Source organism: Coregonus clupeaformis, chromosome 6 (assembly GCF_020615455.1).
Source record: "Coregonus clupeaformis isolate EN_2021a chromosome 6, ASM2061545v1, whole genome shotgun sequence".
NCBI lineage: Eukaryota > Metazoa > Chordata > Actinopteri > Salmoniformes > Salmonidae > Coregonus > Coregonus clupeaformis.
Genome location: NC_059197.1, coordinates 30735082 through 30752476, shown reverse-complemented (window position 1 = coordinate 30752476; position 17395 = coordinate 30735082). Strand labels below are relative to the sequence as shown.

Sequence of the window (17395 nt, the reverse complement as noted above, 5' to 3'; positions counted from 1 at the left end):
AGCTGGTGTCTGAAGAGGAGTTTATAGCTGGTGTCTGAGGAGGAGTTTATAGCTGGTGTCTGAAGAGGAGTTTATAGCTGGTGTCTGAGGAGGAGTTTATAGCTGGTGTCTGAAGAGGAGTTTATAGCTGGTGTCTGAAGAGGAGTTTATAGCTGGTGTCTGAGGAGGAGTTTATAGCTGGTGTCTGAGGAGGAGTTTATAGCTGGTGTCTGAAGAGGAGTTTATAGCTGGTGTCTGAAGAGGAGTTTATAGCTGGTGTCTGAGGAGGAGTTTATAGCTGGTGTCTGAGGAGGAGTTTATAGCTGGTGTCTGAGGAGGAGTTTATAGCTGGTGTCTGAAGAGGGAATCAGTGTTTTATTGCTCAACAATCCTGCTGCCTCCACAGTAATGTCTTCCCCCTCCTTCCCCCTCCTTGGCCTTCTGATGTGTGTGGATCTCTAGTAAAGCCACAGCTCAAGGCTAAGACTAGTCAATAGAATCCCACTCCAATATGTTTCTCTGTCACATCAGTGTGTCTCTCCTCGTCGGTTAGCCTGTTTCCTAACGTCTCCTCTCCTAGCCCATGAACCGGCCTATCAGCATGCTCCTAGCCCATGAACCGGCTTATCAGCATGCTCCTACCCATGAACCAGCCTATCAGCATGCTCCTAACCCATGAACCGGCCTATCAGCACGCTCCTAACCCATGAACCGGCCAATCAGCACGTAGAAACTACAGGGCTTCCTTCACAAAATTACAATACAAATATTCTAATATAGTCTTAAGCCTTATGTCCATGGCTTAGCTCAAAGAGTTACACTAAGAATAGTTGAAGTATCATATCTATAGGGTTTAATAATATAAGTATATTATATCTCTCATTCAGGGATTACCACAGATTTACAAATAGACTATTGTTACATGCTGACCAGACCGTCAGCGTGCGCCATCGTCGTCTGCTGATTTTCTCCATCCCCACCAGACATGTTCATGACACGCAGATTAAAATACCAAACCAACTATTAACCAACTATGTTAGTTTTGGGACAGGTCGAAACACACATGAAACACTTATCGACATTTAGCTAGCTTGCTGTTGCTAGCTAATTTGTCGAGGAAAATAAAATATTGGGTTGATATTTTACTTGAAATGCATATGGTCCTTTTTTTTTTTTGCTGGATCTTTGTAGAATTTTGACCCATGTTGAGTCACACAAAATTGTGCGTTTTCTCCTCCGACAAGATAACAGGGGAAACCTACTTAGTTTTTAGCTCGTTTTTTTGATAAACCTCTCCTCGTTCATCTTTCTTCTTCTTCTGGGGATTTTATGTGGCGGTTGGCAACCAACTTTAAGGTGCATTACTGCCAGCAACTGCACAGGAGTGTGGACCTCGTTCATCTCTCAATCACCCATGTGGGTATATGCTCATAACATCCAATGAGAAGATGGGAGAGGCGGGACTTGCAGCGCGTCAAGTGTCTAAAATAGAACCAAGTTCCATTTTAGCGCCTGGCTACGCAGACGCCTGTTGACGCGTGCGAGCAGTTTGGGTGAAATGATTGAATAACGTGTATGTGTCTGGGTGGTCTGGTCAGCATGTTATCCTGCTTTTCAACTTTAACACTTGTTACCCTGGTTACCCATGGTATTAGACTGGTCTATACACCATTACATTATACTGGTGTATTGATAGATTCATTTGTATGTTTATTGTAATGACTAAAAAGATTCCACCCCAAATACTGTATAAATGTGTAAACTGTGTTAGAGAGTTATAAGACAATAAACCCACTACCAGAGAAGAGGGGTTAGAAACTGCTGGAGACAAACATTCAGGAGAAAGGAGACCTAGAAACTGTCAAACTTAACTATTCTATACTGTGGAAAGTCACAGGCCGCCTCAAGGTGGGCGGAGCAAAGTTCCTTTGTGTGAACGCATATAAAAAGGGTGTGTGTGTTTTGAGCGGGAGGGAACTCTCTGAATAAAATGGCTGATCCATTGCAGACTGGTTGTTTGTTTAATTCTTAATTAACTAGAACCTTACAACCTCTGGGAATTATTCAAAGCTTGAGTAACAGTTGAGTTTAACTATTAGAGATATAAATTCTTGTGACATCATGGTATACACCATGATATTAGACTGGGGGAATTGTCAAAACACTTGCTTTGTGAGAAGGTGTTCACAATTAGTGATTGTTTGGTAAGGCAGCCCGAAAAGCCCCAGCCCCCTCGTTGTGGCCCAAAGTCAGGGCAGGTCCAACTGAGGCCATGGCCCAGTGAGTCTCTGGAGCTGGGCCATGGAAACACTAAAGTCTGAGGCCTTTAGGTCGAACACTGGGGGAAATCTCCAGTGGAAATACAATATAATAGTATTATGTTATCCCTGTGTGTGGTTCTTACCTAAACATTTGTATGGCACCACAATGTGGGCGTGGCCTTTACACAGCTTCTTCTCCTTCTTGCACCAGTTCTCAATCCTGATTGGCTGGTTGGCCTCCACCACGTTTGTGATCTGGAGCTCAGGGTACATCTGAGAGAGAGAGAGAGAGAGAGAGAGAGAGAGAGAGAGAGAGAGAGAGAGAGAGAGAGAGAGAGAGAGAGAGAGAGAGAGAGAGAGAGAGAGAGAGAGAGAGAGAGAGAGAGAGAGAGAGAGAGAGAGAGAGAGAGAGAGAGAGAGAGAGAGAGAGAGAGAGAGAGAAGAGACAGAGAGAGAGACAGAGAGAGAGAGAGAGAGAGAGAGAGAGAGAGAGAGAGAGAGAGAGAGAGAGAGAGAGAGAGAGAGAGAGAGAGAGAGAGAGAGAGAGAGAGAGAGAGAGAGAGAGAGAGTTTTGTGTTCACAAACACAAACAGACCCCACACAGCCCCAGGACAACAACAACACAATTAGACCCAACCAAATCATGAGAAAACAAAAAGAGAATTACTTGACACATTGGAAAGAACAAACAAAAAAACAGAGCAAACTAGAATGCTATTTGGCCCTAAACAGAGAGTACACAGTGGCAGAATACCTGACCACTGTGACTGACCCAAACTTGAGGAAAGCTTTGACTATGTACAGACTCAGTGAGCATAGCCTTGCTATTGAGAAAGGCCGCCGTAGGCAGACATGGCTCTCAAGAGAAGACAGGCTATGTGCACACTGCCCACAAAATGAGGTGGAAACTGAGCTGCACTTCCTAACTTCCTGCCAAATGTATGACCATATTAGAGACACATATTTCCCTCAGATTACAGCGATCCACAAAGAATTAGAAAACAAACCCAATTTTGATAAACTCCCATATCTATTGGGTGAAATACCACAGTGTGCCATCACAGCAGCAGGATTTGTGACCTGTTGCCACAAGAAAAGGGCAACCAGTGAAGAACAAACACCATTGTAAATACAACCCATATTTATGTTGATTAATTTTCCCTTTTGTACTTTAACTATTTGCACATTGTTACAACACTGTATATAGACATAATATGACATTTGAAATGTCTTTATTCTTTTGGAACTTCTGAGTGTAATGTTTACTGTTAATATTTATTGTTTATTTCACTTTTGTTTACTATCTACTTCACTTGCTTTGGCAATGTTAACATACGTTTCCCATGCCAATAAAGCCCTTAAATTGAAATTGAATTGAAATTGAGAGAGACAGAGAGAGGTAAACAGAGAGAGAGAGCGAAAGAAAGAAAGAGACGGAGGGAGAGAGACAGAGAGAGACAGAGAGGGAGAATGAGAGAGGTAAACAGAGAGAGGTGAAGAAAGAGAGAGAGAATGAGAGGAAGAGATAATGTCCTGTTTCTTCAGTATCTACTAATCCTCCTCCCCCTCCTGTCTCCAGTTAGCACAGCATGTGTGTGTGTGTGTGTGTGTGTGTGTGTGTGTGTGTTTTACTATACTTGGACCAGAAGTCCACACAAGAATAGTAAACCAAGGAGAATTCGGTCAAGTGAGGACATGTTGACATTTTGCCTAAACATCTTGACTAAAAAGGATAAAGGCTATTTTAGGTTTAGGGATTAGATTTAGGGTTAGAATTAGGGTTAGGATTAGGGAAAATAGGATTTTGAATGGGAATCAATTGTTGGTCCCCAAAAAGTCCTCACAAGTATAGTAATACACAACTGTGTGTGTGTATGTGTGTGTGTGTGTGTGTGTGTGTGTGTGTGTGTGTGTGTGTGTGTGCGAGTCGGTGTGTGGGTCTTCAAATCCAGTGTACAGTACTTTACAGAGGCAGAAAAGGAGAGAGGGAGGTTTTTATGATAATAATATATGATACTATCTATATATGGAGGGACTCGGTACACTAATAACGCAGTGAATTCAGACTGGAGTCAGTGGAGAGACAGTAGGAAGGTCAACCAACTGTGACTATGGGCCAGTGGTGTCACACTAATAACGGTCCCCCATCATGTTAACTATCCCAATGTGATTATGGTTCAAGCAGAGCCAGTGGTGTCACTCTTATAACGGTCCCATTTCAGATGAATGGTGTCACACAAATAACAGTCCCTCTTCAGGTTAACAGTGTAACATGGTCTCACCTCCTGACAGTAGTGCAGCACGCCCTCTTTGGTTCCTACGCAGCTCTTCATCCCGGATGGGTCAGGTTCCCAGCGTCCTGTCTGGATGTTGACGTGCATGTTGAGCTTCCCACAGAACATGGCCACCTGGGGCTCCGCTACAGCAAAACCTGTGCCTGCATTGGCTGCTAGTGCCTGGGGGGAGAGAGGAGAGGGGGGAGAGAGGAGAGAGAGAGAGGGAGAGATGAGAGAGAGAGAGGGAGAGATGAGAGAGAGAGAGGGAGAGATGAGAGAGGAGAGAGAGGAGAGAGAGAGGGGAGGAGAGAGAGGAGAGAAAGGAGAGAGGGAGAGAAAGAGAGAAATGTGAGGTTAATGCATATACTCATTACAGAGTTGTTTAGTCAGGGAGGGAATATTCTGTCAGCCGGGCCAGCCTTCAGACCTGAGAGTCAGTCTGCCAGCTACCCTGATGAAGGAGTTATGACATCAGCCAGTATTGAAATCTGACATGTATGATAGACGTTTTCGCGATCTAAAAGTCGTATTCCTATTAAACTTCCAGTGTAGTGAGAGCAACTTTATCACGGTGCTATGTCATACCGCCGGATTCTGCCTGCTTGAACGCCAATAACACAGATACACATGAAAACATGAAATGACCCAGGGAATCGATAGAACAACACTCAGAGATGCACAAAAACAATGTAACATTCAAAATGAGTGAACCTTTCCTTTAAGTGATTGAGAGTTGCCCTCTATTTATTTATTGTTTGACTTCTCTTATAAACTCCTCGGCGACAGTCTGCGAGAGACCAGACCGACACAGCCAGGGAGAGAGATGATTTACAGGAACACAGACAGTCAGGCCCAGCTCCTCACAGCTCAACTACTGTGAAGAACTAACTGCTTAGAGGAAGACGGAGCAACTTCAGAACCGCCTGTCTGTCAACAACTGGCTGCTAACCAACGACACTCACTACTGCAGAGGAGTAGAGCCACCGGGGACTCTCAGGGGACTAGCCACCGGGGACTCTCAGGGGACTAGCCACCGGGGACTCTCAGGGGACTAGCCACCGGGGACTCTCAGGGGACTAGCCACCGGGGACTCTCAGGGGACTAGCCACCGGGGACTCTCAGGGGACTAGCCACTGGGGACTCTCAGGGGACTAGCCACCGGGGACTCTCAGGGGACTAGCCACCGGGGACTCTCAGGGGACTAGCCACCGGGGACTCTCAGGGGACTAGCCACCGGGGACTCTCAGGGGACTAGCCACTGGGGACTCTCAGGGGACTAGCCACCGGGGACTCTCAGGGGACTAGCCACTGGGGACTCTCAGGGGACTAGCCACCGGGGACTCTCAGGGGACTAGCCACCGGGGACTCTCAGGGGACTAGCCACCGGGGACTCTCAGGGGACTAGCCACCGGGGACTCTCAGGGGACTAGCCACCGGGGACTCTCAGGGGACTAGCCACCGCTACACCCCAACAGGGCAGATCTCATTAACAGGACTGTAACATCACATTCACCAGACTGTATATTAACACAGACAAATAAAGGGCACGTGAAACATTAAAGTTAAGACAACGTGAAACTTTAAGTTAAAGCAACGTGAAACATTAAGTTAAGACAACGTGAAACATTAAGTTAAAGCAATGTGAAACATTAAGTTAAGACAACGTGAAACATTAAGTTAAGACAACGTGAAACAAGTTACGACTGTTATTATTAGGGACAAAGTGATGAGATATGAGCAGGATGTAGCCAAGCAGATCATTTCCAGTTGGGAGTTTCCCTCTATGCATCCCAAATGGCACCCTTTTCCCTTTATAGTGCACTACTTTAGACCAGGACCGCCACAGGAAAGGAAGACCCAGAGTTACCTCTGCTGCAGAGGATAAGTTCATTAGAGTTCCCAGACTCAGAAATTGCAGCCCAAATAAATGCTTCAGAGTTCAAGTAACAGACACATCTCAACATCAACTGTTCAGAGGAGACTGCGTGAATATGTCTTAGTCAGGGTAACAGCGGTTCAGTTGTCTGTCTGTCGGCCAACCAGGGATGAGAAACCCTCTTCATTACAACTCTCGGTAGCCTGATCACAAAGCCATAGCTCTAGAAAACCATGCCTTTGGTTCCACTACATTAGCAGTAAAAGGAGAGAAAATGGCCCTGTCATGAGTTGTTCATTGACAGGTCATATCTCCACTAACACTAGTTCAACCCTCGGTGTCACAGTCACACCACAGTGAACTCTCATTAACCAGTAAGCCCAGGCTCCTAGCATCACTAACCAGCCACAGTGAACTCTCATTAACCAGTAAGCCCAGGCTCCTAGCATCACTAACCAGCCACAGTGAACTCTCATTAACCAGTAAGCCCAGGCTCCTAGCATCACTAACCAGCCACAGTGAACTCTCATTAACCAGTAAGCCCAGGCTCCTAGCATCACTAACCAGCCACAGTGAACTCTCATTAACCAGTAAGCCCAGGCTCCTAGCATCACTAACCAGCCACAGTGAACTCTCATTAACCAGTAAGCCCAGGCTCCTAGCATCACTAACCAGCCACAGTGAACTCTCATTAACCAGTAAGCCCAGGCTCCTAGCATCACTAACCAGCCACAGTGAACTCTCATTAACCAGTAAGCCCAGGCTCCTAGCATCACTAACCAGCCACAGTGAACTCTCATTAACCAGTAAGCCCAGGCTCCTAGCATCACTAACCAGCCACAGTGAACTCTCATTAACCAGTAAGCCCAGGCTCCTAGCATCACTAACCAGCCACAGTGAACTCTCATTAACCAGTAAGCCCAGGCTCCTAGCATCACTAACCAGCCACAGTGAACTCTCATTAACCAGTAAGCCCAGGCTCCTAGCATCACTAACCAGCCACAGTGAACTCTCATTAACCAGTAAGCCCAGGCTCCTAGCATCACTAACCAGCCACAGTGAACTCTCATTAACCAGTAAGCCCAGGCTCCTAGCATCACTAACCAGCCACAGTGAACTCTCATTAACCAGTAAGCCCAGGCTCCTAGCATCACTAACCAGCCACAGTGAACTCTCATTAACCAGTAAGCCCAGGCTCCTAGCATCACTAACCAGCCAGTGTGTGTGACATCTCTCAGTCTAGAGCAGTAGCTAGTTCTATCATGGTCATTATAAGAGTAGATAAAGCAGAACAGCCAGAGTAGAGTAGAGTAGAGTACAGTAAAGCAGAGTACAGTAGAGTAGAGTGCAGTACAGTAGAGTAGAGTGCAGTACAGTACAGTGCAGTACAGTAGAGTAGAGTGCAGTACAGTAGAGTACAGTAGAGTAGAGTGCAGTACAGTACAGTGCAGTACAGTAGAGTAGAGCGCAGTACAGTAGAGCGCAGTACAGTAGAGTACAGTAGAGTAGAGTAGAGTGCAGTACAGTAGAGTGCAGTAAAGTAGAGTAGAGTGCAGTACAGCAGAGTGCAGTACAGTACAGTACAGTAGAGTACAGTACAGTAGAGTGCAGTACAGTAGTGTAGTGTGCAGTACAGTAGAGTAGAGTAGAGTGCAGTACAGTAGAGTGCAGTACAGTAGAGTGCAGTACAGTAGTGTGCAGTACAGTAGAGTGCAGTACAGTAGAGTTGAGTGCAGTACAGCAGAGTGCAGTACAGTAGAGCGCAGTACAGTAGAGTACAGTAGAGTAGAGTGCAGTACATTAGAGTGCAGTACAGTAGGGCGCTGTACAGTAGAGCAGAGTGCAGTACAGCAGAGTGCAGTACAGTAGAGCACAGTAGAGTAGAGTAGAGCGCAGTACAGTAGAGTAGAGTGCAGTACAGTAGAGTGCAGTACAGTAGAGTTGAGTGCAGTACAGCAGAGTGCAGTACAGTAGAGTAGAGTACAGTGCAGTACAGTAGAGTACAGTACAGTAGAGCGCAGTACAGTAGAGCACAGTACAGTAGAGTAGAGTGCAGTACAGTAGAGCGCAGTACAGTAGAGTGCAGTACAGTAGAGCGCAGCAGAGTACAGTAGAGTACAGTAGAGTACAGTACAGTACAGTAGAGTACAGTACATTAGAGTGCAGTACAGTAGAGCGCAGTACAGTAGAGTGCAGTGCAGTAGAGTGCAGTGCAGTACAGTAGAGTGCAGTACAGTAGAGTGCAGTACAGTAGAGTATAGTACAGTAGAGCGCAGTACAGTAGAGCGCAGTACAGTAGAGTGCAGTGCAGTACAGTAGAGTGCAGTACAGTAGAGTAGAGTGCAGTACAGTAGAGTAGAGTACAGTAGAGCGCAGTACAGTAGAGTGCAGTACAGTAGAGCGCAGTACAGTAGAGTTGAGTGCAGTACAGCAGAGTGCAGTACAGTAGAGTGCAGTGCAGTACAGTAGAGTACAGTGCAGTACAGTAGAGTACAGTGCAGTACAGTGCAGTACAGTAGAGTGCAGTAGAGCGCAGTACAGTAGAGTAGAGCGCAGTACAGTAGAGTAGAGCGCAGTACAGTAGAGTGCAGTACAGTAGAGTACAGTGCAGTACAGTAGAGTACAGTACAGTAGAGCGCAGTACAGTAGAGTGCAGTACAGTAGAGTGCAGTACAGTAGAGTACAGTGCAGTACAGTAGAGTACAGTAGAGTGCAGTACAGTATAGTAGAGTGCAGTACAGTAGAGTGCAGTGCAGTGCAGTACAGTAGAGTAGAGTGCAGTACAGTAGAGTAGAGTGCAGTACAGTAGAGTGCAGTACAGTACAGTAGAGTGCAGTACAGTAGAGTGCAGTACAGTAGAGTAGAGTGCAGTACAGTAGAGTACAGTAGAGTAGAGTGCAGTACAGTAGAGTAGAGTACAGTACAGTAGAGCGCAGTGCAGTAGAGCAGAGTGCAGTAGAGTAGAGTGCAGTACAGTAGAGTAGAGTGCAGTACAGTAGAGTACAGTACAGTAGAGCGCAGTACAGTACAGTAGAGCGCAGTGCAGTAGAGTAGAGTGCAGTACAGTACAGTAGAGCGCAGTACAGTAGAGCGCTGTACAGTAGAGTAGAGTGCAGTACAGTAGAGTGCAGTACAGTAGAGCGCAGTACAGTAGAGTGCAGTACAGTAGAGTGCAGTACAGTAGAGTACAGTGCAGTACAGTACAGTACAGTACAGTAGAGTACAGTACAGTAGAGCGCAGTACAGTAGAGTAGAGTGCAGTACAGTAGAGTGCAGTACAGTAGAGCGCAGTGCAGTAGAGTAGAGTGCAGTACAGTAGAGTGCAGTACAGTAGAGCGCAGTACAGTAGAGTACAGTACAGTAGAGCGCAGTACAGTAGAGTGCAGTGCAGTAGAGTAGAGTGCAGTACAGTAGAGTGCAGTACAGTAGAGTACAGTACAGTAGAGTGCAGTACAGTAGAGTACAGTACAGTAGAGTGCAGTACAGTAGAGTGCAGTACAGTAGAGTACAGTACAGTAGAGTGCAGTACAGTAGAGTGCAGTGCAGTAGAGTAGAGTGCAGTACAGTAGAGTGCAGTACAGTAGAGCGCAGTACAGTAGAGTACAGTACAGTAGAGCGCAGTACAGTAGAGCGCAGTACAGTAGAGTGCAGTGCAGTACAGTAGAGTACAGTACAGTAGAGCGCAGTACAGTAGAGTGCAGTACAGTAGAGTGCAGTACAGTAGAGCGCAGTACAGTAGAGCGCAGTACAGTAGAGCGCAGTAGAGTAGAGCACAGCAGTGCAAGGGTTCCCAAACGTTTTCACTCAGGCCCAGCATTGGGGAACATCCCCCACCCCCTGCTTGTGCACCATAAGCACTGTTCATGACAAACTGTTCACACCCCCGTTGCTGGTGGAGAGAACATTTTGCAGGTTTAAAGCTTATTTCCTATAATTCTGTACATTTTGCCATGTCTAATGTGTGAGTGTGGGAGAGATAGTCAACTGACTTGCCTAGTTAAATAAAAGGTAAAATAAATAATTAAAATAAATAAATACAGCAAATGCTCTGGCAAACCAACAACCACCAAAAGAAGCACAACAGAAACGTAAAAATACTATCCAACCTGGAACTGAGTGAGTAATGTTCATTCTGAAGCTACTTTTACAACCAAGAAGAAAAATAAATTACAAGAATCTATTTTACTTTATAAGGACTGAATGCTAAGTTCAAGCTACCAAGCTTGCTAGGACAGAACAGATCAGGCTGCACCTTCAATTAACACTGAGGTGTGAAGTGAGAGCTGTCAAAGCCCTTGAGCCCAACAATGGCAGGAGAGTTTTACAGCCTCCCCCACCCAAATGCAGAGGCCTTTGAAGTCCCCTCCCTCTGTGGTCATTACAGTTCAGTACCCCTGGATGTAAAAAATTAGAAGGAAAGAGTACAAAAAGAAGCTCCTCATGGACAATCCAGAGACACTTTCTGCTGACTATTATAAAAATGGGAACATAAGCAACTTAATCTTCCACACAGACCATCCCCTGGCATGGCACAGTGCTATATTAACGCACTACCCCTCTGTTAAGAGGGGGGGATGGGGGGGTGGGGGGTGTTAGCGATGGGTGGAAACGAGGACTCTGAGTCAGCTAATATAAATCTCTATAAATCTGGAACAGTATTGGTACAGGGCAACACCAAACAGTTCCAGCTGGACTTTCACCTAATCAAAGAAATAGCTCAGCAGGAGAAGCTCTCCCTTGAGAAAGATACCCCAACCCCGAGCGGGTCAGACCAGACCTCTTCATTAAACAACCCCACAGACGAGCAACCCCAAGTAGAAAGTCAACCTCCCAGCACAGAGTACTACTCCCTCATTGAAATGAAGGATACATTCACCCAGCTGGAGGTAAGGCAGGTGGAGCTGGAACAGCAGGTGAACAGTCAGCACAGACCCAGACAACAGTCCAGCACAACAACACCCCCTTAACTAGACCCGGAGAGCTGGAGGTGGAGAGAGACATGTCTGCACTCTGGACTGTGGTGAGACAACATCAACAGGAGAAAGAGCAGGAGCAGGAGAAGAACAGAGCACTAGAGGAGAGGATCAGAGTGCTGGAGGAGAAGGTGAGAACGATTACGGATGACAGAAACAACCCATTAGAGAGCTGGCTACCCCAGCAGAGAAGCCAGCAGAACAGCCCACCTCAGATCCTGACCAAAGTCTCGACACCACAGCAGGACAGAAAAATGAAGAACCCCAAGCCCAGGGGATCCCACCCCCTCTGTCAGCCACCCTGATAGCCCTCATGACGCCCCCCCCACACCCACTGAGGACATACACAAGCCACAGATTGTACTCCTTATGGATTCAAACGGGAAATACATACAAGAAAACAAACTTTTTCCCAAACACACAGTGTCTAAACTCTGGTGTCCAAACACCCAGCGCGCCCTAGACCTTCTGTCTGAGGACCGACTAGGATCACCCAGCCACATAATAATACACACAGGCACAAACGACCTGAGATCACAGCAGGAAAGGGTGGCCACATCACTCAAGGGAGTGATAGAAAAAGCTTATTCTACTTTCCCCAAATGCACAAGTGGTTATCTCCACCCTGCTACCACAAAAATACTTCCACCCTGCTAAAGGACATCGCCCTCAACCCCAACACCCCAGGACCCGAGAGGACCTACAGTGCATTCGGAAAGTATTCAGACCCCTTGACTTTCTACATTTTGTTACGTTACAGCCTTATTCTAAAATGGATTAAATTGTCCCCCCCCCCAATCTACATTTACATTTTAGTCATTTAGCAGACGCTCTTATCCAGAGCGACTTACAGGAGCAATTAGGGTTAAGTGCCTTGCTTAAGGGCACATCGACAGATTTTTCACCTATACACAATACCCCATAATGACTAAGCAGAAACAGGTTTTGTAGAAATGTAAGCACATTTTATAAAAATTTAAAACGGAAATATCACATTTACATAAGTATTCAGACCCTTTACTCAGTACTTTGTTGAAGCACCTTTGGCAGCGATTACAGCCTCTAGTCTTCTTGGGTATGACGCTACAAGCTTGGCACACCTGTATTTGGGGAGTTTCTCCCATTCTTCTATGCAGAACCTCTCAAGTTCTATCAGGAAGGATGGGGAGCGTCGCTGCACAGCTATTTTTAGGTCTCTCCAGAAATGTTAGATCGGGTTCAAGTCCGGGCTCTGGCTGGGCCACTCAAGGACATTCAGAGACTTGTCCCGAAGCCACTTCTGTGTTGTCTTGGCTGTGTGTTTAGGGTCGTTGTCCTGTTGGAAGGTGAACCTTTGCCTCAGTCTGAGGTCCTGAGCAGGTTTTCAAGGATCTCTGTACTTTGCTCCGTTCATCTTTGCCTCGATCCTGACTAGTCTCTCAGTCCCTGCCGCTGAAAAACATCCCCACAGCATGATGCTGCCACCACCATGCTTCACCGTAGGGATGATGCCTGGTTTCCTCCAGATATGACGCTTGGCATTCAGGCCAAAGAGTTCAATCTTGGTTTCATCAGACCAGTGAATCTTGTTTCTCATGATCTGAGAGTCCTTTAGGTGCCTTTTGGCAAACTCCAAGCGGGCTGTCATGTGCCTTTTACTGAGGAGTGGCTTCCGTCTGGCCACTCTACCATAAAGGCCTAATTGGTGGAGTGCTGCAGAGATGGTTGTCCTTCTGGAAGGTTCTCCCATCTTCCCAGAGGAACTCTGGAGCTCTGTCAGAGTGACCATCGGGTTCTTGGGCACCTCCCTGACCAAGGCCCTTCTCCCCCGATTGCTCAGTTTGGCCGGGCGGCCAGCTCTAGGAAGAGTCTTGGTGGTTCCAAGCGTCTTCCATTTACGAAGAACGATGGAGGCCACTGTGTTCTTGGGAACCTTCAATTATGCAGAAATGTTTTGGTACCCTTCCCCAGATCTGTGCTAATTTCACAAATTCTGCAGTTTTTCCATCTTTGCTAATAAAGGCTTTAGCCTCTCTGGAGTTATACTGAACAAAAATTGAAACGCAACATGTAAGGTGTTGGTCCCATGTTTCAATACTTATATAGGTATCAAATCAAATCATTCATTTGTTCATGTCATCACACAGCATACGAGTCATTCATGATCTTAAAAGCATTTTAGTTTAAAAATAAAATAACAAAGCGACCCTTGTAAACAATAAATAAAACGTTCCATTTTGGAAATGACATCACTAATGAATGCGACTGTTTTTAGTCTTTGCTGTAATAAAGGCTTTAGTTAGACGACTCTCTGGTACGACTCTCTGGTACGACTCTCTGGTACGACTCTCTGGTACGACTCTCTGGTACGACTCTCTGGTACGACTCTCTGGTACGACTCTCTGGTACGACTCTCTGGTACGCTTATCATTTATTTTGTGTCGTTGACATTGTTCCAGGTTACAAACTGAATTCAAGGAAAAGGGAAATACTCTTGACTTTTCCCACATTTTGTTACATTACAGCCTTATTCTAAAATGGATTTAATCGTTTTTTCCCCTCATCAATCTACACACAATACACCATAATGACAAAGCATTTTTGAATTTAAAAAAGTGGTCTATGTGAGTTAGTCTATACTGGTCTACCTCACATAGACCGTCCTGTTGGCTAACTGGTAGTAAAACATTTCCTTTCGTCCTCTGTTCTACTTGGCCAATGTCACCGGAAGCATGATTGTGTGTGAGAGAGAGACATGTCTGGGACATTCTGCCAGGGGACAGCTGTGTGTATACTGGTCTCTCCTACTCCTGCCTCTCACAGATATATATATATCTCTCTCTCTCTCTCTCTCACAGATCTCTCTCTCTCTCTCTCACAGATCTCTCTCTCTCTCTCACAGATCTCTCTCTCTCTCTCTCTCTCACAGATCTCTCTCTCACAGATCTCTCTCTCTGTCACAGATCTCTCTGTCACAGATCTCTCTCTCTCTCTCTCTCTCTCTCACATATCTCTCTCTCTCTCTCTCTCTCTCTCTCTCTCTCTCTCATCTCTCTCTCATCTCTCTCTCACAGATCTCTCTCTCTCACAGATCTCTCTCTCTGTCACAGATATCTCTCTCTCTCTCTCTCTCAGATCTCTCTCTCTCTCTCAGATCTCTCTCTCTCTCACAGATCTCTCTCTCTCTCTCTCTCTCTCTCTCTCTCATCTCTCTCTCACAGATCTCCCTCTCTCTCTCACAGATCTCTCTCTCTCTCTCTCTCTCACAGATCTCTCTCTCTCTCACATATCTCTCTCTCTCTCTCTCTCTCACAGATCTCTCTCTCTCACAGATCTCTCTCTCTCACAGATCTCTCTCTCTCACAGATCTCTCTCTCTCACAGATCTCTCTCTCTCACAGATCTCTCTCTCTCACAGATCTCTCTCTCTCTTTCGCTCACAGATCTCGCTCTCTCAATTCTATTCAATTTCAATTTAAGGGCTTTATTGGCATGGGAAACGTGTGTTAACATTGCCAAAGCAAGTGAAGTAGATAGTAAACAAAAGTGAAATAAACAATAAATATTAACAGTAAACATTACATTCGCTCTCTCTCACAGATCTCTCTCTCACAGATCTCGCTCTCACAGATCTCGCTCTCACAGATCTCGCTCTCTCTCTCACACATATCTCTCTCTCTCTCACAGATCTCTCTCTCTCACAGATCTCTCTCTCTCTCTCACAGATCTCTCTCTCTATCTCTCTCTCTCTTTCTCTCTCTCTCTCTCCAGTCTGAATGAGGACTTGTTCAAATGGCATGTCACCATAGAAACATTCTAGTATCTATTCAGAGAGGAGAAAAAGATGAGACTGGAGAAGTGGAGAGGGAGCGAGAGACTGGAGAAGTGGAGAGGGAGGGAGAGGGAGAGACTGGAGAAGTGGAGAGGGAGGGAGAGAGAGAGACTGGAGAAGTGGAGAGGGAGGGAGAGAGAGAGACTGGAGAAGTGGAGAGGGAGGGAGAGGGAGAGACTGGAGAAGTGGAGAGGGAGGGAGAGAGAGACTGGAGAAGTGGAGAGGGAGGGATAGAGAGAGACTGGAGAAGTGGAGAGGGAGGGAGAGAGATACTGGAGAAGTGGAGAGGGAGGGAGAGAGAGAGACTGGAGAAGTGGAGAGGGAGGGAGAGAGAGAGACTGGAGAAGTGGAGAGGGAGGGAGAGAGAGAGACTGGAGAAGTGGAGAGGGAGGGAGAGGGAGAGACTGGAGAAGTGGAGAGGGAGGGAGAGAGAGAGACTGGAGAAGTGGAGAGGGAGGGAGAGAGAGACGTGGAGAGGGAGGGAGAGAGACTGGAGAAGTGGAGAGGGAGGGAGAGAGAGACGTGGAGAGGGAGGGAGAGAGAGACTGGAGAAGTGGAGAGGGAGGGAGAGAGAGACTGGAGAAGTGGAGAGGGAGGGAGAGAGAGACGTGGAGAGGGAGGGAGAGAGAGAGACTGGAGAAGTGGAGAGGGAGGGAGAGAGAGAGACTGAAGAAGTGGAGAGGGAGCGAGAGAGAGAGACTGGAGAAGTGGAGAGGGAGCGAGAGAGAGACTGGAAGTGGAGAGGGAGGGAGAGAGACGTGGAGAGGGAGGGAGAGAGAGACTGGAGAAGTGGAGAGGGAGCGAGAGAGAGACGTGGAGAGGGAGGGAGAGAGAGACTGGAGAAGTGGAGAGGGAGGGAGAGAGAGACGTGGAGAGGGAGCGAGAGAGAGAGACTGGAGAAGTGGAGAGGGAGGGAGAGGGAGAGACTGGAGAAGTGGAGAGGGAGGGAGAGAGAGAGAGAGACTGGAGAAGTGGAGAGGGAGCGAGAGAGAGACTGGAGAAGTGGAGAGGGAGGGAGGGGGAGAGACTGGAGAAGTGGAGAGGGAGGGAGGGAGAGAGAGAGACTGGAGAAGTGGAGAGGGAGGGAGGGAGAGAGAGAGACTGGAGAAGTGGAGAGGGAGGGAGAGAGAGACGTGGAGAGGGAGGGAGAGAGAGAGACTGGAGAAGTGGAGAGGGAGGGAGGGGGAGAGACTGGAGAAGTGGAGAGGGAGGGAGGGAGAGAGAGAGACTGGAGAAGTGGAGAGGGAGCGAGAGAGAGAGACTGGAGAAGTGGAGAGGGAGGGAGAGAGAGACGTGGAGAGGGAGGGAGAGAGAGAGACTGGAGAAGTGGAGAGGGAGGGAGAGAGAGAGACTGGAGAAGTGGAGAGGGAGGGAGGGAGAGAGAGAGACTGGAGAAGTGGAGAGGGAGCGAGAGAGAGAGACTGGAGAAGTGGAGAGGGAGGGAGAGAGAGACGTGGAGAGGGAGGGAGAGAGAGAGAGAGACTGGAGAAGTGGAGAGGGAGGGAGAGAGAGAGACTGGAGAAGTGGAGAGGGAGGGAGAGAGAGACTGGGGCTCTGTTCACAAACACAAACAGACCCCACACAGCCCCAGGACAACAACAACAACAACAACACAATTAGACCCAACCAAATCATGAGAAAACTTGACACATTGGAAAGAACAAACAAAAAAACAGCGCAAACTAGAATGCTATTTGGCCCTAAACAGAGAGTACACAGTGGCAGAATACCTGACCACTGTGACTGACCCAAACTTAAGGAAAGCTTTGACTATGTACAGACTCAGTGAGCATAGCCTTGCTATTGAGAAAGGCCGCCGTAGGCAGACATGGCTCTCAAGAGAAGACAGGCTATGTGCACACTGCCCACAAAATGAGGTGGAAACTGAGCTGCACTTCCTAACCTCCTGCCAAATGTATGACCATATTAGAGACACATATTTCCCTCAGATTACACAGACCCACAAAGAATTAGAAAACAAACCCAATTTTGATAAACTCCCGTATCTACTAGGTGAAAAACCACAGTGTGCCATCACAACAGCAATATTTGTGACCTGTTGCCACAAGAAAAGGGCAACCAGTGAAGAACAGACACCATTGTAAATACAACCCATATTTATGTTTATTTATTTTCCCATTTGTACTTTAACTTTTTGCACATTGTTACAACACTGTATATATACATAATATGACATTTGAAATGTCTTTATTCTTTTGA

The 17395-nt window shown here is 46.8% G+C and overlaps 1 protein-coding gene across 13 annotated transcripts in view; it reads right to left on the bottom strand.

Moving 5' to 3' along the window:
* aplp2 (amyloid beta (A4) precursor-like protein 2) overlaps positions 1-17395 on the bottom strand; it is a 140585-nt gene that overhangs the window by 79470 nt on the left and 43720 nt on the right. For all 13 annotated transcript variants that reach the window (XM_041878187.2, XM_041878184.2, XM_041878194.2 and 10 more), the window contains exons 2-3: positions 4523-4696; positions 2384-2513 (exon numbers count right to left, since the gene is read on the bottom strand). In XM_041878187.2, coding sequence (XP_041734121.1) covers positions 2384-2513; positions 4523-4696 — 304 coding nt within the window. The remainder of the gene's footprint in view (positions 1-2383; positions 2514-4522; positions 4697-17395) is intronic.